At 43.5% G+C, this 27,331-nt stretch overlaps 1 protein-coding gene across 1 annotated transcript; it reads left to right on the forward strand.

Annotated features, from left to right (window-relative positions):
• Positions 1-1,578: 1,578 nt before the first annotated feature.
• Positions 1,579-27,331, forward strand: LOC144105429 (somatostatin receptor type 4-like). Its single transcript, XM_077638543.1, has 5 exons — positions 1,579-1,840; positions 11,592-12,041; positions 16,704-16,978; positions 18,599-18,768; positions 22,256-27,331. Exons 2-5 carry the CDS (start codon positions 11,613-11,615, stop codon positions 22,696-22,698), a joined length of 1,317 nt encoding a protein of 438 aa, XP_077494669.1. The 5' UTR covers positions 1,579-1,840; positions 11,592-11,612; the 3' UTR covers positions 22,699-27,331.

Below are 27,331 nucleotides of genomic sequence, written 5' to 3' on the forward strand. Positions count from 1 at the left end.
ACAAACACTTTACAATAATTTCCATATCACACCACATGAAAAATTACTTTCGCCGAATTCATTATTACCCCTCTAGGTTTCTGTGCGCAATTATATGTTAATTCGTATTCCCTGATTAAACACATTTCCAACCGACGAACGAAGTAGATCACGAACTTCAAGATATTAAGACAAGTGAGCGTAAGCATAAATCAAAATTAAAGAGATCCCCATACATATAAAAAGAAAGTAGTATAATGATGAATTTAACGTAGCGAACTAAACGAGCCGATGTACAACACTACAAACTTGACACACAACGCTAAGGCGCCCGTGTGCTGTGCGATGTCAGTGCGCGTTAAAGATCCCCAGGTGGTCTAAATTATTCCGGAGCCCTCCACTACGGAACCTATTCTTCCTTTCTTCTTTCCCTCCCTCCTTTATCCCTTCCCTTACGGCGCGGTTCAGGCGTCCAAAGATATATGAGACAGATACTGCACCATTTCCTTTCCCCAAAAACCAATTATTAACAGCCATTTGTCAAGCGAGGAGCAGAGCTAAGTTTAATTCAGTGTCGAGCATTAAAAAATCGAGGAAGGAGATTGTGTGTAGAGGAAAAAATGCATATGCTTTCTTATTTATTTGGTTTGCGGTTTGCTACGTGCCTGCCAATGATGATGACAATAACAGGGAAAAGTAATAATATTATTATAATTATAGAGACCTATTAAGAAATACAGCGTCATTGGCCAAATAAAGTTCTCTCTCAAGCACGGCTTCGTTCAGCATCTGAAAAAAAAAGTAATCGGTAGTCGCTTTTTTATGTGCTCACGTGGAGCTGGAATATTTCCGACCACCGTGAAGGCCGGAATTAGCTCTCCGGATGTCACATTTTTTGGCTTGTTAATTCTTGCCGGTGCACGTGTAGGCTGTTCGTATTTAAAAATATTCCTGGTGACACAAACTTCAGGGTAAAAATGAGCTACTTGTCAGTATCGTGGGTGTCCCGTATTTTTTTTTTCAGTGGGGGAGGGGGCGTGCTGTGCCCTTCCGTCTTACAAAGTAATTATGGAACAAAACGAGCTCGCCGACATCTCGCACGCATGTTTGCAAGTGGTGCTGCCTTAATATTCGAGGCTTCCAGTTGCGGCATGCTCTAACCAATGTCCCCCGCCGCGTTCGTGCGCGATGAGCAGTGCGCGGTGTGACACCAGGGACGCCTCAACACGACACAGCACTTACGCTATCAAGCATCCGACACACGAGTGGGATTTCCATTTTACAAAATCGATATTTCTCCCCGCGTAAACGCAGTGAGCCGCGAACGCGCATTTAGCACCGAGGGAGCGAAAAGCTGAAGGAAACAACACACAGCCTGCTAGCAACAGGTGGCGACTTTTTAGTGCACACCGCAACCACGAGATGGTGCCAGATGCCGGTTTTTCCTGAGGGAAGAGAGCGACCGCGAAAGACGGGTGGAAAGGGTTTCGTAATCGACAAGACCTACTCGGGGTCGACCGGGATTGCGGAGTGCGTTTGGGAAAGAGGGAACTGCGAGGAGGTTGTCAGGATTCGCTCCGCGCTCCCGACTCGGGTCCCAGCGGGTGGCTGCGGCTCTCGGCGCTCAGTCGCATCTGAGCGTCTTTCGCCCAGGAGCGCACTGAGCGTTCGGGGGAAACCTCGCCCCAGAATTTTGTTCGCGCTTCTTTCTGGCGGCGTGTTGCATTTCGACGCTTGGTGCCCATTTGTCGTGCTTGCAGTCATCGCTTTTTTCGAGCTGGAAGTGGTTCGCTGTGCACGCAACTAAAGAAACTGAAAGTCTGTGGGCTACAAAAAATTTGCTTCAGCGGGAGGAGAAAAGGTAGGGAAGAAGTGATTGCGACGTCTTTTGCACTTTGAGGATTTCACGCCTACTGCGCCAGGTGTGGGCTACTGTTTCGTAGCGTATCAAATTATCACTGGAAATTATTTTTCAAGTGGACTTTCCTATCAATTGTGAGTAGAAATTGCCTTTCTTTCTTATCTGGCTGATTTAGACGCGCTGAGATTGATTGGCTGTTTTCATAGAGCCACCCACCAATTTAAGCTACTTGTAAGGTGTTCATTTTTTCGGCCCTAATGGCGTACGTTCCGCTATGTCCTTATTACAGGGAATGAAATTATGACCACTGCTATTAAAAAAAATATTAGATGCGTTTTCCGCAGCCAGTGATTTAATGTCAGCTAGAGTTTGGGCGCATGCAGGAGTTGGAGCGTTACTACCGTGCCAATGGGATATGTCTCCCAAGGCGTTACTTTTTTCAGAAAAAAGTAAACTAATATATGGAGCTCCAGAAATTTAGATTGCGCTGCCCCAGCTTCTGACGGCATGCAAAAAATTAATCTTGCATTATGGAAATAATAAAATATCTTGGAGGCGAAAGCTACAATGACAAAAATGTTGAAATGGAAATTACAGTGCGCTAAAGCTGAACCAGTAAAGTTGCAGGATTTTTCAAAGGGCCATTGATCTGACTGCTTCCATTCGCTGAAGTATAGGCAAGGCCTCGCAATGAATTTCTTTTCATGATGTATACAGGGTTTAGAATATAGATTGGGAGTGACTGTATATAAAGATTATCCCGATGCCAACGGTTAATACTTTGCAAGTAACTACCATGAAAGATTTGTTTTCTTGAGATTGAGCCCTCCGTTCACTCAGTAAAAAAAAAATTTAAAAATATGCAACGAAAAAAAAGCTTATCCTTACAGGCGTTCTTGTCTTCCTGTTTAAGCCGTTGTTGCATTTCCTGAGAGAATTTGCTATTGACTTTTGTTGCCCAATCTTCTTGATGGCAGTGCTTTATATTACCGACGAAGAAGGACAGTAAAAACGACTGTTTCATCTGAAGAATACTACAGGCTAGCTTCGCTTCTGTCGTTTTGCCAGAGTTTTGAATCCTAAATTAAGAAAGACACGCCAATATCAGGCAGTTCAAGTTGCTCACAAAACGTCCACGGAATTTTGAGAGCCTGACTATGTCATGGTAAATTTTGTCAAAACTTTGCAGATTACGCTAGATATATTTGCTCGCAATTATCCCGCCTCTGGGCCTCCAGTTTCGATTCACCCAATTGCACTCATTTCGCGTTGAACCAAATTAAAGAGGATCACCTGCTTTCAGGGGTCGCTAAATAGTTCGCCACACATGACATAATATTTGCTCGGGGGTTATGGGTTTATGTGGGTTTAACGTCCCAAAGCAAATCAGGTTATGAGAGACGCCGTAGTGAAGGGCTTCCGGAAATTTCGACCAACAGGGATTTTTAAACGTGCACTGACATCGCAAAGTATACGGGTCTCATGAGTTTCGCCTGCATCGAAATTAGACCGCCTCGGCCGATAACATTTGCTTGAACAATGTTGCAAAACTTCGAATGCAACCGGAAGTAGCAGTTTTTTAAGAGAAACGTTTACGTCAGTATTTCATTACCAATAACAAAGGAGCGGCACGGTATTGTTGCGAAAAAGCGCACGAAATATTACGAAAGCTACAATTATGATAAAAGAATGTCGCTCAACGCTATGTGCGAGCTGGAGTGCAAACTTTGTCTCAATGTTCGGTCAGGCACAGTTTCACTTCAGCAAGCTTCCGCAGAATCCGCATAATACTTAGCATGGTAGATAAGCACTACCTACATTGATTAACTTTTGTAGGCATATAAAAAACGATCAGAACAATGCCTTAGTAATTGGACAAGTGGAAAACATAAATTTGCATAGAATAAAAGGGATGTGCATCCAGTTTTCCTTTGACGACCTTTCTTCTCATTTGTTATGCGTTTTGGGTGGGTATTAAGTACCTATAATTGAAATGTGCAAACTCGCGCAGACATGCACTGTGATGTCCAGCATTGCTGATAAAAAAAAATAAACCCAAGGCTGGAAGCCGATCCTTCGGGATTAATGATAGCTGAAAAAAGTCATGCGCCGACCAATCGTTGAAAGAAAAAAATTCGATCCGGCTCCGAATTTGTTCTTGGGCTCAGAATGAGCATATGAACACATTGCTCAGCATGAACCTAGTGAACAAAATGCCTCTTTGACATTTTGAACAAGCTCGCGTCGTGGCTAGGTAGGTATGGTTGTCGGGCGCTGACGCGGCAGGCGCGGGTTATATCCCGGCCGCGGCGGTCACATGTTGATGTAGGCGAAATGCCAGAGGCCCGTGCACTTTGTGAGGACAACGGACATTAAAGAACCTAAGGTGGTCGAAGTTATCCGCAGCTCTCGTCTGCGGCATCCCTCATGGCCTGAGTCGCTTTCGTACGTTAAATCTCACAAACCTAACATAGCGAACAATGTCCTCGTCACGAAGCCGAAACGTCACTCTCTGTTTTAGCAATTAGTCGAAGCTGAACAGCTTTCCACTTTTACCATAAAATTTTGTGTATGTTTAGTTGTGTTTCCATCGAGAACCATTTTTATGCGCCCTTCTTGACAACGCGGTCGGCATTTTCGCGCGCAGTCGCGAAACAGAAGCCAGTACGGTTTTATAGCTTGCTTAGACACCGAGAAAACGAAGAAAGAAAAAAGTTCTGGACGTGTCATTTCGAGTGGATTCTGAGCCCAAGCCATCTCATCGCAGGACATGTGGAGAGGCCGCACGCGCCAAATGCTTGCTACAGGACTAAAAGAAAAGTGTTGAGGTGGCCGAGAGGGCCGGCGTTTGCAGGTTTCGCAATTCGGTCAGCGTCTGGGAAGAAAAAAAAACAGGCGCCCACTTGAAATCGGCTCTACTTGGCGCGTATGGTAAGCGCTTTCCAAATCGAAAATGTTTGCGGAGCTGGCGGGAAAAACAAATGCAGCTGAAAAACTTCTCAGACACGACAATACAGATTCTGCTCAAAAAAATTTCGATGTTTTTGGGGGGCGCCCAGCAGGGATTCTGGCCTTTTATAAACGGTTTTTCGCTTAACGGTGGTGTATGGGCAGCGAAGGCTTGGTTGTCCGAACGAATTGAACTACAAACACTGCGTAGCGTCTGTATGGCGTGGAGAGCGGTTGCGTACCTAATACATCAAATTAAAAATATGTGGCATTTACACATTCACTTAGAAGCAATAAGCGTATAAATCGGCAGAAAGGAACAGATGCTCGGCTATAGAGAGGATTCGAAGAGAACTTAATTTCAGACACCGAGAACTTGATGCTTAGATGCATCTGTGTTGGGCACGTAATGCTGCAAGGCGTACCCACACACAGACACCCGTATACAAATATACTTATTTTCGGGCCAGACATTGCGCTAGGGGAGTAGTGGTTTGTTTAAGATAATAGTAAAGAGCAAGGAAAAAAATTTTGCTAGCCCCGACATCTGCCATCGCTACCGGGAAGTATCTGAGCTGGGGCAGCGGAAATGAAGTGAATGCAGGCAGACTGGAGAAATGAAATGAAACAGGTGAGGGGACAGGCAGAAAGGATAAGGGGAGAGGGGTACAATATACACGTATTCTATTTACTCTACATGATATACACAGGTCGGATGCGTGTGATGTCCACTGCGCTAGGAGAATAATAATAATAATTGGTTTTTGGGGAAAGGAAATGGCGCAGTATCTGTCTCATATATCGTTGGACACCTGAACCGCTCCGTAAGGGAAGGGATAAAGGAGGGAGTGAAAGAAGAAAAGAAGAAAGAGGTGCCGTAGTGTAGGGCTCCGGAAGAATTTCGACCACCCGGGGATCTTCTCCGTGCACTGACATAGCTCAGCACATGGGCGCCTTAGCGTTCTTCCTCCATAAAATCGCAGCTGCCGCGGTCGGGTCCGAACCTGGGAACTAGGGGAGCAAAAACACTTTTCGTGAAAAGACCTGAGCTGTCGAGAGGGATGATCGGAACAGATGGTTTTGTGCGCAGAACGGTGCCGCTATATAAGATACGAGCCAGACTGTAAAAAGCCGTCTTTCGTTTAAGAAAGTCAGGAGCTCATAATACTTCCTAACTTCCAAGATAAAAAAAGCACTCTTTTGATGTTCCTCTGGAATTAAAAAAGCAGTGTCATCTGCGTTGCTCTCAAGTCGGCCGCGCGTGGTGAGAGTGAAATTTCTCTACCTCAGGTCACCACGCCTAATTAGTCGCCTAATTAGCTCTGCCTGGCACGCCACCAAAAGTATTTCTTCTCTGCTATTTTAATCGGGCCAACTAATTTAGTTCCTTAGCAGTTTTTGGAGTCTACCGCAGCAAAAGGCCGCTCTTGGTACAGTGTATAGATATCCCTATATATATTTAGGCCTGCTATAGAATCGAAGAAGGAGCTTCACAGTTTCAGATATAAAAGGAATATAAATTCTGAAACGACATAGCTCGTGAATTATTTTTCAACGTTAATTTAAAGTGGCATGTTCATCTGCTACGGTGATCGAAACGGCGCATAGAGTTTGCTGTGTGCTGAACCGTATCTCGCGCACCGACCCAAGAGGTGGTGCCTCGTTGTTCACAGAAAATTGCGTGAAGGGCGTTACTGTTGGGCACAACTCGTGCATAAAATCTGCCATGAAATCATTTGCTTTTCTTCATTGCTCTATGTTGCAGTGAAACGCACAACTAAAATGCATTTTCGTTCTGTGTGCACAGCGTTATTTTACACCCTTGAAAATTGTTTTCTGAAACAAATGTTTCATTCAAACTACTGAAAGGTGGAGGTTAAGGCTTTGATGTCCACATTTCAAAAGCTTTTTCCCTGGTTCCTAATGAAATATTGTTTGCATTCTAGGAATGAGAAGATAGTAAGAGGCTGATACTTTGAATGTTGCGTGAGGTGCTAATCTTCATCATCACTAAAAGGGGAATATAAAGCCCAGCACGAATATTACGACCGAAGCGCAGGGCGGCAACTACACCATGTCAGCCACCGCTGCAATTCTTTACTTCTCATTTGCGATTTTTAATTAAATTTATGGATGCACAGCAGTTTTCGGCGCGGCATATATTATCGAACTTCTTCCGAATGAAGCGCAACGTCAAGAAATTATGTTGAGCAAAGAGTTTATGAAAACTGCACGGCGGTTTAAGATTATTATATGATCTAAAACATAAATTAGTCCTTTATGCCGCGCGCACATTGAAACTCCATGTTATATCACTTCTCCGCTGTGTGCAATAATAATGCCGTTTCATACCTAGATTTTTGCCATTTCGCACTAGAAGTTCTTTAATATTTTTTTTTTTCATTCCCTTGACGCGCTGAGTATGAAATGTGGAAACATATGTATTTCACATTAATTTCGTGGCCAATGAAAATTTGGCTTCGTCGCCGCAATTAGGTAATGTGCGAGTGTTTTGTAGTGCTGCATTTATTGGGCTAAAAATGTGCTACGGAAGTGGTTATGAAAAATTAGAGCTTATTTTTTATTTATTTACGAAGTACTGTACACTGGAAGCTCAAACAAGTTTAGCGTGCAAAACGCCAAAACACGGGCGCCTTTGCGTTTCGCCTCCGTCGAGACGTAGCCGCCGCGGTCGGGTTCGAACCCGACCGCGGGTTCGAATCCCTTCCCTTACGGCGCGGTTCAGGTGTCCACCGAGATGCGCCATTTTTCGCTCACGGCCAACGCCGCCGACGCCGATACGGGATTTTTGCGACACGAGCTCTTTAACGCTGTCGCGTTAAAATTTTGGGATACCTTAACGCACGTTAAGAGGGCACTGCGATGGGGGTGTGATCTGGATCAATTCCTTATAGATGGAAGTTGATGAAGACGACCACGGCCCCGATAAAGTGGCAGTTAAACACTAAGGGTGATCGGTTGCGGCGATAGCCTACTGCTCTCATGCGGAGGGTAGCGAAGCTGATATGTTCCCGACGCCGCGGTTGCGAAACCCAGGCCGGTGCAGTGGCTGCCATATTAACGCGACACCGTTAAGGAGCTCGTGTCGTAGAAAAGCCGGTGTCGTCGGCCTCTTTGGCCGTGAGCGAAAAATGACTCATTTCTGTGGACACCTTAACCACGCCGTAAGAGAAGAGAGTTTCCTTTCCTTACGGTGCGGTACGGGTGTCTAGCGAGGATTGTGAGATAGGCGTCATTTCCTTTCCTTAAAACCAATTTTCATTTCAATTTCCTTCCCTTACGGCTCTGTTCGGGTATCCACAGAGATAAGTGAGACAGGCGTCCTTTCGTTTCCTTAAAGGAATTTATTTTCAATTTCCTTGCTTTACGGCGCAGTTCGGGTGTCTACAAAGATATGTTTCCTTTCCTTAAATTGTCCGGACAAGGGGTCGCACCGATGGAAGAGGGCGTTCCGTGGATTCCTTGGCAATGCTGCCACACGCTGTCGCGTCCTGCTCCTAAAGGCGAAGCTAAAGAGAATTTGCAGCTCATCATTGTACCACGGGAAATCGATAAACACGCTCCAAGCATTCTTAGAAACTTCGAGTTATTGCCCTGTGCGGCTGATTGTTCTATAAAATCGTATTAAACGTCCTAGCCCCTGCTTTTTTATAAACAGACAGCAAAGAGTAAGAATCCAGAAAAACACGCAGTGCGTTCAAGCCAGTCGCGTGGCGATTTGCTGCTCTGCCATCGGCAGAGTAATATGTCGTAATACGCAGAACGATCTTCGAAAATATGCGGGTAGCTCGAACACCGAACAGCGCTTGACACAAAGCGTTATGGAGTCGAACCATGTCCAGCTTTCTCTGGGGAAAAAGATTTTGAAAATTACAAAATTGCTGCACACTGTCATGGAAATATTGACGTTAATGGTCCGGTATTCTGATCTGTACGAAAACTTTTCTTTTAAAGCGTTTCCATCAATTGCATCGAACAGTTAAGACATCCGTCGAAAACCAATAGGGAATGCTATTGGCAATAGCAAAAACAAGAATAGAAGAAAAAATATAAGACTGCCGTCGGGTGATCTGCTGATATATTGATTGTTATAGCAAAATCTTACATTATATGGAAGAAAGTTGCGTTCATAAATGGTTTCGCGCTCAAAAATGCTTTCGTCCAGCATTGCTGCCTATGACACGAAAAAGTGTATATTCATAGATGTCGCAGCATTGCAAAAGTGGGGCATGACGCAGACATGGGTCCTTCGAGAAATAGGAACCGTGATCACCGACGCAGCACAAGGAAAGATGCGAACGTCTGCCTCAATCGAAGCAGGTGGTGAGGTATATCGCCCCGCGACAACAGACGAAGAGAAAACATAGTCGTATCGATCGGGGCTTGCTTTTTCAGTGATATGCTCTCTGAACCACAAATATGTAGCGGTTTTAACAAACTGTTACGCCGTGTGCAGAAAGATTATAAAAATTACTTTGGCTCTTTTCACGGTTTTCACTAGCAAGACACAAGGTGTGAAGAGAATGAGTCTTGCGAAAGCAAAAAGTCTAATCATATTTTTATTCCCTTGGGCTTAATTTGCGCTCAGTGTTCTGCGCCTGAAATTATTTATTGTCGTTAACGCAGGAACGAAATGGAAGCGAAAATGTAGTTCTCCAGAACACTTTTTAGTGCTTTTTACTAAATTCAAGTCGCTCAAAACGAACGGACTGTCATAAACACAGCGAATTTAAGAAAGGAAATACTCGTGCTCTTTCATTCAAGATGGATTCCTTACACATCTGCCACCAAGGCTCATAATCTCGGGAAGTCTGGTAAGGATATTTTTGTTTTTGACAATAACTTGGCTGTTCTCCTGCGTTGGTCGGAAAAGAAAGTCGCAGCAAGGAGTACCGATGTTTTGTGTGGCTTCCCTAGATTCTTGCTGTGATCTCTGCGCCTGGTTTTCAGACAGTCATATCACGAAAAAAAGAGTGACATATGCAATATTACTTGCCGATTGTTCGCATTTCGCATGCAGTGCTGGACAGGCCTCAAGAGCTTTGAGCACTCCAGAACACTTAGAGGAGAAAACATGCTTAAAATCTAATAAAAACAAATGAAAACGAAGTGTCTCGAATGTCTTCGTGTGCGAAACTTTCAGTTCTTGCAGAGGGGCATAAGCAGTCTCTGATATCGCTTGTGGAGAAAACGGGGTGTGTTCTGGGCTGGCAATTTGGACGAACTTATTTAAGGGATAAGCTTAGTTGACACAACAAAATGCTATATTGCTCAATCTTTCCATATAGGAGCTGCACTGCATAACACCGCTGCCACCACTACATGAGTAATTATTTCCACCAATCTGATTTGCTACAGAAAAAAAACTAATAAACCGCATTACATTCCGCAAGGAAGCATCGTCAAGCTCTAGGAGCCTGAAGGAAAGGCGAAAGAAATGAAAGAAAGATCTCATGCCGCACCCTGAAATTCTTGGTGCCAATCACCTAAGTTAGTCACCCTTATAGATGCCCATAACTATAGCTTCCTACTTCTAACTAACATCAATATATAATTTCCTCTAACGAAAACTCCCTGCAAGTTCGACCCTGCCCGTAAAAAACAAAAGAATTCTCTGTATCCCTTTATTCGCTTAGCACCACAACAAGCTCAGCAATCTTGGCAAGAGGATATTCTCGCGAAAAAATTGGAAAAATGTGACAGGCTCGTTGCACAATTAGTAAGCAGCATATTCAGGAAGACAAAGACACTGAATTAAGCTTGCTTTATGGGGTTTAACGTCCCAAAGCGACTCAGACTATGAGGAACGCCGTAGTCAAGGGCTCCGAAAATTTCGACTACTTGGGGTTATTTAACGTGCACTGACATCGCACAGCACACGGGCCTCTAGAATTTCGCCTCCATCGTGATTCGACCGCCGCGGCCGGGATCGAACCCGCGTCTTTCGGGTCAGCAGCCGAACCCCATAACCACTGAGCCACCGCGGTGGCCGACTGAAATAAGTCAAACTGCGAATATGTGTAATAGCTTTGCATCGCCCTCGCACCGGGCTTGCTGTCTAAAGCACCCATTAGTCAAGGAATGCAATCCTGCACTCATTTAACGGCCAGAAGAGAACTTCTTCTGTTTTTTTTTTTCGCTTATTGAGTAGCACGTAGAACCTAGAACAGCTTTGTTTCACTGTAACAATTGTTTGTCTGTACGGTTCAAAGCAAAGAGTTGGAACAAAACAAACCACACTGGTGGATAAATTTGACTGCAGCTAACTTTGGACATAAAATTATTTCGCCCCTATATACGCACAGAATTCTACGACCAGGTTTGCGCCTGCGACTTCGAGCTCTAAAAAAACGCCATCGTAGCAATTTAGGAGTAGATGCCTATTCGCAACGACTGGAGCGGGGGCATATGCCTACTGCTAAAAAAACCAGGAAACTTCCCAATGCAGCTTATAAACGGAGCTCCGCTGGATGCTAATTACCAATATGCTAAACGTGGTCGCCGTTTATCACACCCTTTATACAATTTGACTCATCAGATCTGGGCTGAGTTACGTGCAAATCAATATTGGTTCTTAGTAATTAGTGTTACACTGAGAATAATTGCACAGAGAACCAAAAACATGCATTGGTGTGTGTCTTTGCTCGAGTCCGTATCCAAAAATATTCACTAAAAGCATCAACAAACTAGCCCAAATAAATGTTTTACTAATGCTGCACGCTTGCAGTACAGTAGTACCAAACACGAACGCTTTGTAATTTTTTTCTGCTTTTCTTAACAGGGGCGGAGGTTAGAAGCCAGGATGGTGTCTACCTCCATACCAGAGGTCCTCGGCAAGGCTACAGACCACGGTTCTGACTCGCTCCACGCGGCTGAACTAGCTGCAGCCGTAGCCGCATCCATCGCCAACATGACCACCAACATACTGGCCGAGTTCTCGACCGAAGGATCTATCCGGCAGGGGGCGTCCTCAAGACGCCGCAACCGTGTCGCGGCCATGCCGTCCCCTTCCCCAGCGGTGGCCATACAAGTATTAGACGCGCTTAATGCGGCGTACATGCCTGTGATCATCTACTTGGGACTCATCGGGAACATCCTCTCCCTCGTGACGTTTCTCTTCACGAAGCTCAGGACTCGCACGTCCAGCCTCTACATGGGGGCTTTGGCCGTGTCCGACTCTGGATTCCTCATCGTTCTGTCCTTCGCTTGGCTCAGTGAACGCGGCGTCAATGTGAGTCTCGCAACAGTGCCTCGTTCAAAGATCTATTATACTTAAGGCGTTATTTTTATGAAAGATATTTACATGAGAAGCCATAGGTACATTTTTTTGTACTCGAGGGCTCCTTTCAAAGTACTGTCGGGGACAAAAGTCTCCAGGACGCGTCATTGGGAACGGAAGATGGTAGCTCTGTGCTGTGATATGTACTATTGATAACAGGTGACCGCTAAAACTATGGCAGCCTTTAGTGATAATCGGTTGTCGCGCGTCCTGTAGAACTTTATTCCCCATAGTACATTTCTGTCTCTCTGCGCCTTGACTCAGGTCCCTCGAGATCCCATAGGGACTTCAAAAGGAGAAAATGGAGACCCCATATAAAAGTGAAGCGTTAACGTGGGAAATGTTGTTGAAGTTCAGAACAATGCTGTCATTTGCTTTGATAGGGCGAAAGCACCGTTTACTTTACACCGGAGCAGAGGGTTCGTTACAATCTTCGAGCACCCTTCAATATGTGCGTGGGCACTTTGCGCATATCATTGTTTACGTTATAATATATGCAAATATGTACCCTTTTTTTAGCAGGACAGTTGTAGCCAAGCTAGTATATCAAGACCTATTAGTACCTCTCTCGTCCTTGCCTTTTTTGAAACAGCGTTCCTCGTAGGGTTCATGCCCCACCTCCACCTTCAAATAAATGCGGTTGTGAGCAGTCAGGCTGTAATGAAACGCGAGCAACGCCAGGGATGAAAAGAAAATAAGTCGCTTTTTTAACTTATGCTTATGCCAAAAGGAACATTGAAGAAGTAGTTGGTCAAATGTTTTGGGGGAATCCCCCAAGGTGGAGTAGATTTATAATAAGGGAGTAATTACTCATTGGCATCCACACGAGTGCAGCCATACGGCTGAGAAGGAAATCTGTACAGCTTTCTCAGAAACTTCGTAGTTAAACAAAAATACGTCCTGGTCCGGGGTTTGAACCCGGGTCCACCACTTCACTAGAGCAGTCGCTCTACGAACTGAGCTAACTGAGACGGCAAGCTTATGGTAGGGCGAGAGCGAATTGATCAGTAACTCGAAGAAAGAACTGCTTTGCTTTGTAGCCGTATGGCTGCGCTCGCATAGGTGCCAATGAGTAATTACTTCCTTATTGAAGAAGTAGTTGCAAAGGAATACCCAGCTGCTATTTAGAAAACTACGGCAAATGCGTGTTCGCGCTTCATTCCGGCATGACTGTACAACATGTGTAATAAGATCTTGTGGAGTAAACGGGGAGATTTTCTATCGCTTTCTTAAATAACTTTTCCGTTTGCTTAGTGAACGTTAGGCATATTTATTGGCTGTACCTTCGGAGCCCCTGTATAGATATATAGAAGAAATTTGAGTGAAAATTTTGCTGCTGTGCTCAGGTTGTTTGAATATAAACAAGGCGCCCTGCCTAAATTGCTCGAAATAATAAGGAAAAATGTTCATTAAAAAATTTTAAGTGATGCCATAATCCCATGCGCCCCTATTACATTATTAAGAAATTTTTATACCATGTCTCTCGAAGTTTTTGTTTAGCCTTGTTAGAAATAGGCAGCGATTCCGCTTCAGAGCTTGATCCTGAGCGTTGAATTACTGGAATCGATAGATTTTTTCTTCTTTTTCAACAGCAGCGTTTTTTCTTTAGAAACAACTTCAGCTTGCATCGCGGTCGCCTTCACATATCCTCTTTGTTACGACTTGCTCATGATTTCTCGGCAAGTTAAATTTTTTTTGCTTTTTCACTGTCACGCCACGTTGATCGATTTGGATCCTATGTCGGTGCTGGTGCTATCAGCTTGATTGACTTCCTTTCTTTTTCACTGTTCAGTTCAGTTTGCTACCTGAACGACAGAAATTAAATTATCTCTTTTAAGGCAGGAAATTTTGTTTTCTGCCATCAACTAGTCGCTGACCATTTGACAAAGCACTGTTGAAAGAGCTCCTAATCTCATCAGTAACACACAACATTCGGGATGCTTCTATTAGCCTGATGTCATTTTGCTTACCCTTCAGTGTGCCGTTAATGACACTGACATCACTTATAACATCGGTATTTGACGCCAGAAGGACGGCTGTAGCGACAAATAGGCTCATTTTATTAGCGAACCTATTCCCTAACAGAAAGCCCCAGCATAGAAAACACAGAAGGCTTTTGAAGCCACTTGTTTCAGTGTTTGCTTTGTATTTAAGTTACTCTGTGAGTGCTTTCCTGTAAATTCCTGTCCACAGTTTTTCTTTCAAGTGTCCTTTTGAATGCCTTTTTCCTTTGGTATTTTTACTCGTTCTCACGATTGACTGCTCGTATGGTGTTTTCAAGGGTACGGCATGTTACTACTTTAAAAATTCCTGATTGCTTCAGGCATTCTAGTGTGTTACATTACCGTTGTGTTTTAATGTTTTACTGAAATTTTCAGAATATATCTAGGTTTGCATTTTAAAGCAGCTCATCATATATCTAATTTCCTGCTCCCAGCATATGCATATTAATTTCAAAGTATCAGACTTTTCAAAATTCACAATATATAGGCCCTTTATGACGAATAAGTAATGGCGCTTGGATTCGCAGCGGGTCTGCTGCCCTGGCTTTTGCTTTGATGACAGTTCAAGATTTAATTTCCTTTTCACGAACTGAACATATTCACCGCTAGACAGTGAAGCAGTAGTTCCGACTAAAATTATACTCAGAGTTCATAAAGGACGAATGAAGGACTGTATTTCGCAACTTGGAAAGGCTAAAAAGGTGTCCGAAGAAAGCCTGCTTCATTGCAGCATCACTGGGCTACACCCACCCACAAGCAATGGAAAGGCAATGTGCATGCATTAGGCTTCGCCGCAACTATATCTTAATGAACCGAATGAAAGGTAGACCGAATAAAACGCATAGGCTAATCAAATAACACTACGATAATGAGCATACATAAATTAAGAATAACAATTTTGTTGCAGTGAAAGTACAAAGAGAGGAGACGAAGTACACAATACATTGTCAAAACGAAGCAATTTGGAGACAGACAGCACAACAGTATTGTCGGCGTCTTGTCTATCTCATTTCTGATGCTAGGAGAATTTGTTTACAATGCAGAAATGCATTTAAAGCCTAGGTCCCCTTCTGGCAATAGCTTTGAATTGGGAATCCCTCCATCCACGTTATTGAAAAGAGCCGACAACAAAATGGACCGAAAAAGAATTAAAGTCTGCCCTCTCTTCTAACCGTCGCCCTCCTGGTGCGCAGCCTGGAGGGCTTGTGGCTCCACAGCAGTCTCGCGATTCTGTCGAGGCGGCACGCCTGCGTGCAAAAATTTTGTTGTCAAAGTATGGAGTTTGGAATGGACGGTTTCCAAGTATGCAACGCGAACTGAAGAGCGAGAAAGGAATATGGGTGCAACGCGACCCCGGTGAAAAGAAATTATCCGCTTAGCTGAAAGAACGTGCAAGTAAAGGGTGGCAATAGTTTCGTTCGTTTATATTCGCCTGGAGCCAAAGACTCTTATACGAAAAAACGACGTTTTCTCGGAAGAAATGCTGAACGCTGAAGTGAGGATCGGAGCAACGGTGCGAAAACAGAGAATGGACGCTACATGCACAGCGGTAAAAATAAAAAAAGCTGACCAGGTTGTTGAAACAAGAAGAGCAATAAGAAAACAAAATGTTATTAGGAGTACACTAGCAAAAGAGGTTTCTGAGAGATTATCAACCAGTCGATCAAAATCTAGAGTGACGGAACTGGGCAGCAAAATTTCTTTTTCTTTGTACCTGCAGCAGGTTTCCTTTTGGAAGCGATGGGCGCAAGCCGAGAGGCTATAATTATCTTTACAAAACCGCCGCCCCTAGTATGTAGTGCAGCGAAGCCTCCGAGACGCTCTTCAGACTTCAGCCGAGCTTTTTATTGGGGCTAATTGGTGCGCGATACGGACCGAAGAAGCGCCACCCCAGACGAACACAAGAAAGCGCTTGTCCGCGTCACTTCATTGCATATTTCTGTGTTGGCGCTTCTTTTGTCCGCCCTTGAGCACTCGGACGTGAACGAAGCTTGATCAGTGCAGGAGTTTCGTTTCAAAGCGACATTGACTCCTCGGTCGCCGTGCGAGGCGGAAGGACTACAGACAAGCAGGGCGAAACAAGTTTGTGTGGGCGCGTTTACTTTAAGCTATTTGTGTGCATGCAAAGCTACAAAAACACAATCAGGCATGTATTCCAGCGGTCGGATAAGCCATTTTTAGCGCTGATTAGAGCGCAAATAGCCCAAGTTATGCGTCAGCTAGCCGAGCAACAAGATGTGCTAACCCAAGTACTGTAGTGTCACGCTTTTTTGTGTACTTGGTTTATTCGAACCCGACCGCGGCGGCTGCGTTTTTATGGAGGAAAAACGCTAAGGCGCCCATGTGCTGTGCCATGTCAGTGCACGTTAAACATCCCCAGGTGGTCGAAATTATTCCGGAGCCCTCCACTACGGCACTTCCTTCTTTCACTCCCTCCTTTATCCCATCCCTTACGGCGCGCTTCAGGTGTCCGCTGACATTTGAGACAGATACTGCGCCATTTCCTTTCCACACAAAAACCAGTTATTATTATTATTATTACACAGGAACTTCATTGGAGCTCGTATAACTGCTTTCGGGGCGTTTTGTTGCATTGGATACATGGCTGCAGGTGTACCAGCACGGCCTCTGCCTGGTCACAGTGTTCCTCACCTCGACGTTCGCCTGCTGGTCCGTGTGGCTGACCGTCAGCTTCACGGCCGAACGCTTCGTGGCGGTCCGCTACCCGCTCTGGAAACTTCAGACGAGCTCCCCTACCCGGAGGCCCCGGCTCGTCATCGGCGCAACAGCCCTTTTCAGCGCCGCGCTCAACGCTCCGCTGTTGTTGTTCGTGCGTGTCAGCGACGGAGAGTTCGCCGAATGCAGCCTCCATCCGGAGTACGAGAGGTGAGTAAACTGGGAAAGGGATATTTCGACTTAATTCTCGAAAGGTTGTCGCGATGAAATTAATTTCAATTCGTGCCAACAATCCTCTCTGAATAATAATAATAATAATAAAAATAATAATAATAATAATAATAATAATAATAATAATAATAATAATAATAATAATAATAATAATTGGTTTTTGGAGAAAGTAAATGGCGCAGTCTCTGTCTCATATATCGGCGGACACTTGAACCGCGCGCCGTAAGGGGAAAGATAAAGCAGAAAGGAAGAAAGACGTGCCGTAGTGGAAGGCTCCGGAATAATTTCGATCACCTGGGGATTTTTAACTTGCACTGACATCGCACAGCACACCGGCGCCTTAGCGTTTTGCCTCCATAAAAACGCAGCCGCCGCGGTCTGGAATCTCTGAAAAAATACAAAACTTTAATTGTGGTTTCTTCACATCACATATTGTGGTCGTTAGGCATATCAGTTACGCCGTCACAAATCATGGTCATATGACTTTTTCTGAACTTAATGTTCATAAAAATCGTTGCTGTGAATGTATATTCCAATAAATTTGCACCATTCCTTTCTGTTGAAACTGAACTTTCTTAATTGCCACGCAAAAAGTTTTGTATCTCAGTTATTTATCCAGCTGCATAGAATCGGGCTCGTTGGCCATATAATTTACGCCATCACAAGTCATGATCATAATACCAGTTTTTCTTGGGTGCACAACCGTTGAGTCTAGTGATATATATAAATAGGTAAGTCGACTCCTTATTTTTTCAATTTTCTTGACATTGATTGAATGTATAAAACGCAAACAGGAATGTAACCCTTTACTCTGATTTTCTATATATGAAACGAACGTTACGTGCAGATGTTATAAACATTTTTGCTTCATGATATCGCAAGGTAAATCTGAAAACGTTGAAATAAGTACGTAAAAACTTAGATGCTAATTTTTGTGCACATAGCACCACGGCTTATTAAATAGTTCCGCAAAGCTAATTATAGTCCCCTCTTGTATCAACATTGGATAAGTTTCTTCTGAGCCATTAACTAGAGAGGGACTCCTTTGGTTTATGGGGTTTAGCATCCTAAAGTGACACGGGCCAAGAGATACGTCGTAGTGATGGATTGCTATTATTATATCGACCACCCGGGGTTTGTTAACGGGCAGCCAGATCGCACTCCGCGTGGGTCTATTGCATTTCTCCTCCATCTAAACGCTACCGCAGCGGCCATGGTTGAAACAGCACCTTTCTATTCTGTAGTCGAGAATCATAACCGGTGAGCCAGCGGGGCGTCATAAAGAGGCCTATATCCTACAGGCCCACAAAAACAAAATTAGCGAAATCTTTGCACTGATTCTGCTCTTCAGCTAGAAGTACATTACAGCTCACGCTGTTCTGTCATTTGCTATTATGGCGTCTCATTCTGTACCTTTTTTGAATCCTTGAATGTATATTTTTTTGGAACAAGCGTTGTGGCTAGTATCCAACGAGCTCGCGCGCCCCACGCGTGCATGCATGAACGCACGAAGACGAATAAACTTACGGGAACAGTTCGACGATTGTGGCTGTAATGCCCAGCTTTAATTGCTATCTTTTTTATGTCTGTTTTTTCCAGCGCCCTGTACTATTTAAACATCCTGGACACGGTGCTGACCTTCATTATACCCTTTCTTCTGATCTCTGTGATGAATTCCATGATCGCCCGGGCGATATACCTCTTCTACGCTCGTTACAAGAAGCAGCGTATCGTGAGTGGCTGTCAGCAAGACTGCGGTGAATCCCGCGGTAAGGCTTGACTTTATTTCATTGCTGTGTTTGCTTGTTGTCCTAATTTTTGTCCGTTATATTACTTAAGAGGCTACAAAGCTCCCACGTTCTGTGCTTTAAAAATTACTCTAAGTCCTCAACGTCGCTAATCTGCGTGGTACGAAGAGGAGTATTTTTTTACATAACGCCTCTAATATCTTTCCCCTACAGCGTCCAAAATTTTTTTTCTTTCTTTACTATCTTTCGTGGTCTTGTTTATGGATAGGTTAAGTACAGGTTTCATTTTTTTCCGTTCCATACGCCATGCTGTGCTTTTAAATATGCTTATCAAATTATGCGTCAAACACTTCCCGAGCTCGCCCATTGAGTTGGGAATTATGTAGGCGAATGTTATAGGCGCCGCAAAACCTGTGAGCTGATCGTGAATTCTTACAGTCGTACTTTTGTTTCCCAAATGTCATTTTTAAGCGCGAAAAAAACCAGAATACAATGGTAATAAAGCGTCTAGATGAAATTAAATTGAAAGAATTTAGCTTGCGCGTTCTCAGTATTGTTGAACACATGCAACGAGCGCTAATAAATTGAGCAGAACTGATCTCAGGGTTGCTCACATCGAGTAGACATTGTTAAATGCTTTGTTTAGAGAAACACAGCTGGTTTGTTACTCATTGTTTCTTTTAAAATATATTGCCTTTTATGTACGGCAGAAATCAGACACTTACAGACAATACGATAGTCATAAGCAATAGCAGGATGACATCCGCGACTTTGTTGAAATTCTCAGCAATATTGCACGCACCCTGTTGAAATCAAGTGAGATTATTTGCAACATTGCCTACAATATTGATTACCTCCTAGGCAATAAGCTTTAAGCGCTGCTGTTTTAGGCGAGAGTTCGATTAAGGCATTTTTACTGTCTATATTCAGTGATTTGTTGTTGATATCTTACTCACCCTACTGCGGAAAACGGTTAAATCGGCCGCTGGACTTTTGATGTGCTACTCGCATGTAACTGCTTACACATAGCTGCAAAATATATTCATAAGGTTAAACGAGAAGATCACGTAGAATTCTCAGGTACAGAGTATTTCATCGTGGCTATTACAGGTGGTAGAGCTCTAGGCATGAAGTACTTGCAAGGTAAGGGATACTTTACGAACGGCCCCATGGGGAAATGATGTTCTTGAGTGTGTAAAGAGAACTTCTTGTTTCATTACGTCTAGGACAGAACCTAGAGCGCATTCAGGGCACGTTCTGAATTATGACCAAGTTCCGCACTTGTTATAAAACTGGTACTGTAGTCACAAGCTTATAAAAAATGTCACCCAGGATCAATGCGATTCACGCGGCAGAGTACGCAATAACAGTAATGTATATCCTAACAGTGGAGGGTGACATGATATAGGCCATCAATAGCCATGTGAGACGCCGTATCCTCTCTATACTCGTGTGACGATATCAAGCAATCACACTCTGCCACGCCGTACCCCCTTCCTACTCTCCCACTCCTTAACTGTGCATGGCGACAGCAGTTTCCCTCTAGCTACCTGTCGCCTCCAAGTGATTTTTACTCCCTTCTTTCTCAACTTTGCACCCATTCTTTCACTCTTTTCTGTATTCTTTCATTTACTTCTAAGCCTTCCCGTCTCCAATATGCCTCCTCTCCTCTAAAGCTGACACTTTTTCCGTCAATCGGGTTCTAACGCTAACGCCTTTAGAGCTCAGCAGATGATGATGACACGTTCAGATGGCGGTATGTAGTGCAGTTTGTCAGTCCATCGTATATAACTTAGGCCCAGTACATTGACAGCGCTTCTTAAGCTGTTCCAATAAGGACTGAATGGCTTACGTGCTGAGTGCTTGTGAAAAGCTGAAGGCGAAAATGAGCCTTGTCAGTGCTGGGCTTTCTTTTCGAATTTCGGCTTTTTTTTCGAAATTTCAGACAAGATTTCTATCCTGAAGCTCTGTGTAGCCGTCAAGAGCATGAACGCATGCGCTGTACGCGTTTACGATCTGCCGCAATAAGCAAGCTTTGTGAAGTCGAGAGTTGGACGAAAACTCGTCTGGTCGGGGATGATCATAATAAAACTTAAAAGGAGGACGCCGACCAAAAGTAAAAAACAAAAAACAACAAAATGACGTTTCATCGTGACGTTTCATTGTGAACAAGGCTCCCGTACGGGAGCCGAAACGTCATTTGGTTGTTTTTTTTTGTTTTTTACTTTTGGTCGGCGTCCTCCTTTTAAGTTTTATTATAAGCAAGCTTTGTGCGTCATATGCTGAACTGTCTTCTTTTACTTGGCATTATGTGGGATCCTTGCCTAATTAATCAAAAGTAAGCATCGTCTGTTACAAATGGGCATAGAAAATGATTTGTTTTCGCAAAAGCTGTCGGCCACTTTGAGCCAAAATACCTCTAAATTGCAAAAGAGCAAAGTGTTGCACTGCGTCCAGTGGCTGCAGTGTTTTTTAATCTTTCCTTTCCCCGCAGTGCAGTTTAGCGCTTTTTTGGGACTAAGATGAAATACCAACTAGCCCCAGTCTTTGACCCTTCTATGGGCCTGGGAGCCCATACCACGCAATAAATCTATCTTGAATGTGGTTGCAGCGGCATCGCTCGTCGGTGACCTAAGGACGAAACCAGACTGCGGGGAACTAAAAGTGGCCCCGTACATTCCACGTCAATTAATTGGATAGGCGTTCGCACCGCTCGACATACGCGCTTGTAACATATGCCAGCTCACTGCGGTTTCTACGGTAAGGCGCGAGCTGCTAAGATGCCACTCTAACAGAATCGAGTATTTACGAGTGTTCCCAATTATGCATAATTTCTGACCTTAACCACTAGATATAATTTTAAGGCGAGAACCTTGAGTGCCTTAGCGTTGTCCGTCCGTCAGTCCGTCCGCAAAATCTGTCACACTATAGCTGTCAATCAAATGACGTCAACTTGATAAAAAAAATCCTTCTACACGGCGGGATTCGAAGCACCATCCTTCCGTTCATCTGCCGAGCGTGCTAACGACTACGCTAATGCATGTCAACGCCAATTATGTTCTTAAGCAACATGTTAGCCAACCATCAGTGACACAACCCACGCAGCACAGGCAATTGGCCCAACATTGGAACCATATTGGCTAAGGCCGGCTCAACAAAGGGCCAGGATTGAACCATCGTGTTGCAATATTTGGCCGATTACCTGTGCTGCTTGGGAAGCAGCAACACCCCGCTAAAGTTTCTCGCCTCACCGCACTTTAGGTCAACAAAGTGCCCCCCCCCCCCGAATTTTTTTTCAAGCTTCGCTTTCAGAAATGCCGACATGGTAAGCGATTCTTGGTGCACTGATGTCTATTGCGATAGTTGTCTTTTTTTGTTAATTCCTCAGGGAATATCAGTTGTAGACATTATAGTTACGAAATGAAGATTTTTCTTGTACTTGTCCATAAGGGCACCGCAGAGAAGTGTGAAAGTACTCACTCTTAGGCTGGTTCATGGTCATTTGCAGGTTCTTCACCGTCCAGGCACTACGGCGAATCAGCGGTGTCCAGGGACGGCACCATGACCGCCACCAGTGGCGGCGGCATAGCCCACGCCACACAGATCAGTGTCACGCGCATGCTTCTCCTCGTGTCCACCGTGTTCATCCTGCTCAACCTTCCCAGTTACGTAATGCGCATCTACGTTTTCCTACTGTCACTGGGTCCCTCGCACAACGTGGACCCTGAAGTCAACTCGCTGCCCTATGTGCTGCAGAGGTACTTCATGCTCCTCTACTATACAAACTTCTCCATCAACTTCGTCCTCTACAACGCCAGCTCACGGATGTTCCGCGTCACTCTCTGCGACTACGTCCAGGGCCGCTGGATGGCGCTACGGGAGTCAATGGCTGGTATTCGATCCAGCCTGGGCCGTTCGTCGGCGAGCCAAAACGAAGATATAATCATTTGAGTAGAGTTTGTTCGTTGCCGAAGAAAAAGGCACGAACCTGAACAGCAAGATGTGTAAATCCAGACAACGCTTCTGAGCGATCAGTGGTTTTGATAAAAATGTGAACGCTGCCTTCCTGAGCAGTTGTGCAGGGTAATGATGGTGCCTGTAATGATATCCTCTGCAAGCTGATAAGGTTTGCGGGCGATCGTAGGTGCTTTTAGCAGGATCCATAGACTTCACATTTCTGCCTGACTATATCAATCACCTGCAGAGGAGAAGCTATAGCTTATGTGTGTATACAGAATTCTTTTTTATCGTGTCACTAGTCAAAAGGGGGAACCTAATTCTGTACCTGAGGATGTTGTAAATCCATCAGTTGGTTCATGAAACGCATCTCAAGCACCATGATGACCACGTGAGAAGGACGTGTCACATCCTAAAAGAAGCGAAAGCTTTTTAAAAACTTTCTGAATTTAAGTGGAGAAACAATGACAGCCCTCTGAAATAATGAGACAGCTTAAATTCCTGCTCAGAGTGTGTCTAAGCAGGAACTTGAAAAACGCTGATGTCCGCCTCCAAGACAGTGAAAGATTTTGCACGCCAAGTGGGAGCGGAAGTTAAGGGTGAACTTCGGTATTTTCAATTATTCACATATCTATGGTCTACGGTGTTTATGACACTCGGCCTGTGTTTTCCCCTCCTTAAATCATCTCTCTCGGAATCGTTTTATGTTCATAGCTTGATACAACGTAGCTTAGCAGAAATATTTGTCAGAAATATGAGGTTAATCGTCGGTCATAATTGTGACCTTGGTGGTTTTATTTCTCTTTTTGATTGCCTGCTATTAAAAAACCCTGAAACAGTGCTATATTTTACATAAAGCTGGGTGCTAGGAATTTTTACAGCGCTTTTCAAACGGCATATAAGATAAAGAGGTGCCTTTTTCATATAGATTTCGTTAGCCGACGAGCTTAAGCATTCTTGATTGTTTTTCACAAAGTCGTGAGTAATATAAACTATTCAAACAGCAAAAAAAACAACATAGAAAGATTCTCTGTTTTAATAGGGCTGAAAAGAGACATCCGAGTTGACTTCAGGTTTGAAATTTGTCAGCGAATTCAATCGAAAACACAGGAAATGTTTCTATTTAGTGCTTACTCAGACGCCTTCAGGGTAAGAAAAAAGTCGTGTTTCCCAGCGAAGTCATGACGGTGGACGCTTTTCGGATAGCACTATAAGCACGTTACTTGAGAAACAATATTTAACAGATATCTGTGATGCTTTAGTTGCTCCATCGTTTTCTGCACTGAAATATTTGTGATATTTCGGGGCACTGCAGCAGTGCCTTTAATTTTTGCAAGAGATAATTGTTGTTGATGTTTTTCCTGAAATAGTTTCGTGCACAACCTATCTAGACATATCAGTGTGGGCACCTGACAACGCGATTTCCGCCAAGTTCCTTTGCTTCGCGGTTTTAGTTGGAGAAGCACTGTTCACTATTGTCAGAGTGTGTACATAGGCTCATTATAACGCATTGTACTTTTGAGGGAGGAAGAAAACGCAGGATCTGCTCAAGTGGAAATGATCGTGGTTTGTATAAGAAATACTAGTAGAATGGTTTGCTAGTTGAACATTTACTTTAGAAGTTTTCTTTAAAAAAAACGGTTTTGTTTTGTTCTCTTTCTCTGAAATTTGCTTATACAGTGTCTGATGTTTGTAGCGATACTGGTAATATGAGGACGCTATTTATTACTCGTAATTTAAAGCCCGTTTCTTGGTGTCCTCTTTTAGAGCACAATCGCAATGCATACATCTTCTGTTCATATAGACAAATCAGCTGGCGCACAGAAAATGAAACATTTTATGGAAATTATAAGAGAAAAACGCGTCTTTTCTATCTCCACATGAATTAAATATTAAGCGCACCTGCAGCTCATTTACTTCACTGAAAGTACACATGGCTGCTGTAAACTGTTATTATCATCCTTACATCTATTAAGCATGCTTGAAGAATTTCACAGGCATTACATATTTTGAAGGAAGGTAGAAATGGGTATGGATTTATAGGTTGCCAAACATGTTGAAGCATAACATCTTTGTCTTTTATTAACGCAACTATACGTCGGGAAGAGTAATACCACTATTTTATCCTAACGTGAAAGCCTGAGCGCCAATATTAAGTTATGGTCGGAGTGTGATTGGAACCTGCTATTATAAATCAACTATCAACCTCTAAAGGGAAGTGAGTACTTACATAATACGTTTCAGAATCATTATTATATCGAAATATTTATTGGATTCGGTGTTAGATATAAATTCGCACTTTCGAATCCCAGCTGCTCGCACATAAAATTAAAATTAGTTCAGTGGAAAGTATTTATTGAAATATTAATTTAAACCAGGTTGGGGGATGTAAACCTTCAGAAGAACGGGTAATTTCGCAATGCCTTAGCACTGCGACAGAATTAGAAGCTGTTGATGCAATTGCTGCAAGTGACGTAACTTCTGATTTGGCAACGTCGCTTACATCATTTCAATGGCCTAATTTTATGAATATCGCATTAAAAGAAGATTTCCGGAATGCGAACGAAATGTTGATATTGCTGACTTTTTACGCCAACATTTCCGCAAAGATTGCTAATGGAATGAAAACATTGTTAAGGATGGGGGATAGGAATTCTTTTTAGGTAGGTAATGAAGTCTTTATTATTTCAGCGCATTCATTGCCGCGTAAGTGAGCGCAACATTTGAACAAGCACCATAGTGTTCCTTTGTCATATGTAGGTAAAGGGTCCTGCAGCAGAAATGTGAACAATTGGTTTTGATAGTTATATATATTTCGTTAGGATGATAGAACATGCCATAAATGCGGTAGCTACAAGTGATATTCGTTGGTGCCTTTTGCATGGACACTGTTTTTATGTCTCTGGCAGACGCTGGCGCCTTCCTTCAACGACCTCAGTCTCGGGGATTGCATGGATGTTGGGATTAATTTCATTAATCTCCATGCCTTTGTGTAGTTAAGTGCCCTCTCAAAAGCATTTCTTGACATGACTTGATGAAAGCTCAACGCACGCAGGGACATATTTATCTTCACGGCGTGAATAATACACCTGCGACTAGCACTTATGATTCCGACTAGCCTAAACATTCAGAAAGCAATTCTGGAGGTGTTTCTGTGGAAATCTCGGAATAAATGCGCAGCTTATATTTGCTCAATAGGATTAAGCGTACCCACCCTGGGTGTTCATCTCGTTGTGTGGTTTGAAATCATGAAACTTGTGCATCCGCTAAAGCAGTTGCGTGATCTTGACATCATTCCTTCACTACCCGCGGATACCATCCAAGAAACGACGTGAATTACAAAAGTATAGTAGTTTCAAAGCATGAACAAGGCCATATTACATATCCAGAGTAATAAAATATTCAGTGGTTTTATTTCTTCATTAAGCAGTTATTACTTCATAACCGAGTACCTACAACGAGGTGCATCAGAAGCGTATTCCCCACCTATTTATAAAACTTTACTCCATCTTCAAAAAAGCCTTGTTAGAAAGAGTGGGATATTTCATTGTTTCAGGTACTGCAATATTTATATGGCCATCAAATATATTGAAAGGTTGTCAGGCAAAAAAAACAAAGAATCGTTTTGGCGAGAGGTAGGAGCCTAGAAATTTTTTCTGCCCATCAGATCTTTACCTGTTTAGTTTTTTAAAAACAAGTATAGTGGTATGACTCGTTGATTCAGCAGTCACCTGCAGAGTGTACTATGCCAAGAAAACAGAAAGGCGGGAAAAGTGTAACGCTCTTGATTGCAGCGAAACGCTGATCGATCCTGTATTATCCTGAATGAATGTACGCAGGACACAGTGTCCGCTTCGAGCGGCATTTTTTGTTGCTTTTCTCTGTTTAAATTTCATCGCCAACTTTATCCCTGTTACTGTGCATGACTGGCATGAAAGACTGCAGTGTCTGAGAGTTTCTTTTTTTTAAGTGCATGATTTATGTAAGCTCTGCAAGCCAGTTTTTTTGTGGTTTAGCTCTTACCGAAATTTACTGTGTGGTTGCGTGTCCTCTTCTGGCAAGTGTAATAAATCCTAGGTTAAGCAGTACCCAGGGTTCTGCATTTGTTTAAGCCTTTTTCGGCACCTGTGGTGCGAACGTAGGAACTGCGTGTTATGTGCTTTGAGCTCAGACCACGCAAGAAACGGTGTCTTTCGTTGCATCTGCTGAAGAAAATGTTTGCAGAGAGACTTTCCCCGAAAAAATTATATATTCCGCTCTCTTTCTTTTGGTAGTCGCATTTCTGGCCAAGTATTGTAAAAAGCCAGATTTTCGACCACGCTGTACATAAAAAAAAACGAGCGAAAGGATCACTGTAAATATAAGGATAACGTAAGAAATGGCAGGGAAGTCGCCATAATGTTGTGGAATGCTCGGCGACTTCAAGGTTCGCAGACAGGATCTTTCGTAAGATTTCTAGACTATTAAAATGTGCACAATACGGTAATTTTACATGTGTGCTGTGCTGTGGTGTAAAAGTTGTGAAATTTTTCTTGCTGAGTATTGCACGTGCTGTCAACTGTTCTCTACGTGCTGCATATTCGATAAGAGCAGTTGTTCCGGCTAATAAAAACAGTCTCAATGGTTC

This window comes from Amblyomma americanum, chromosome 9 (genome assembly GCF_052857255.1).
Source record: "Amblyomma americanum isolate KBUSLIRL-KWMA chromosome 9, ASM5285725v1, whole genome shotgun sequence".
Lineage (NCBI taxonomy): Eukaryota > Metazoa > Arthropoda > Arachnida > Ixodida > Ixodidae > Amblyomma > Amblyomma americanum.

What these genes read in the sequence shown, in the direction of transcription:
- LOC144105429 (XM_077638543.1), top strand. Translation starts at nt 11,613, where the DNA reads ATGGTGTCTACCTCCATACCAGAGGTCCTCGGCAAGGCTACAGACCAC. An exon ending in TCAGTGAACGCGGCGTCAAT is followed by an intron (nt 12,042 to 16,703) that starts GTGAGTCTCGCA and finishes ACATGGCTGCAG; the next exon opens with GTGTACCAGCACGGCCTCTG. An exon ending in AGACTGCGGTGAATCCCGCG is followed by an intron (nt 18,769 to 22,255) that starts GTAAGGCTTGAC and finishes GGTCATTTGCAG; the next exon opens with GTTCTTCACCGTCCAGGCAC.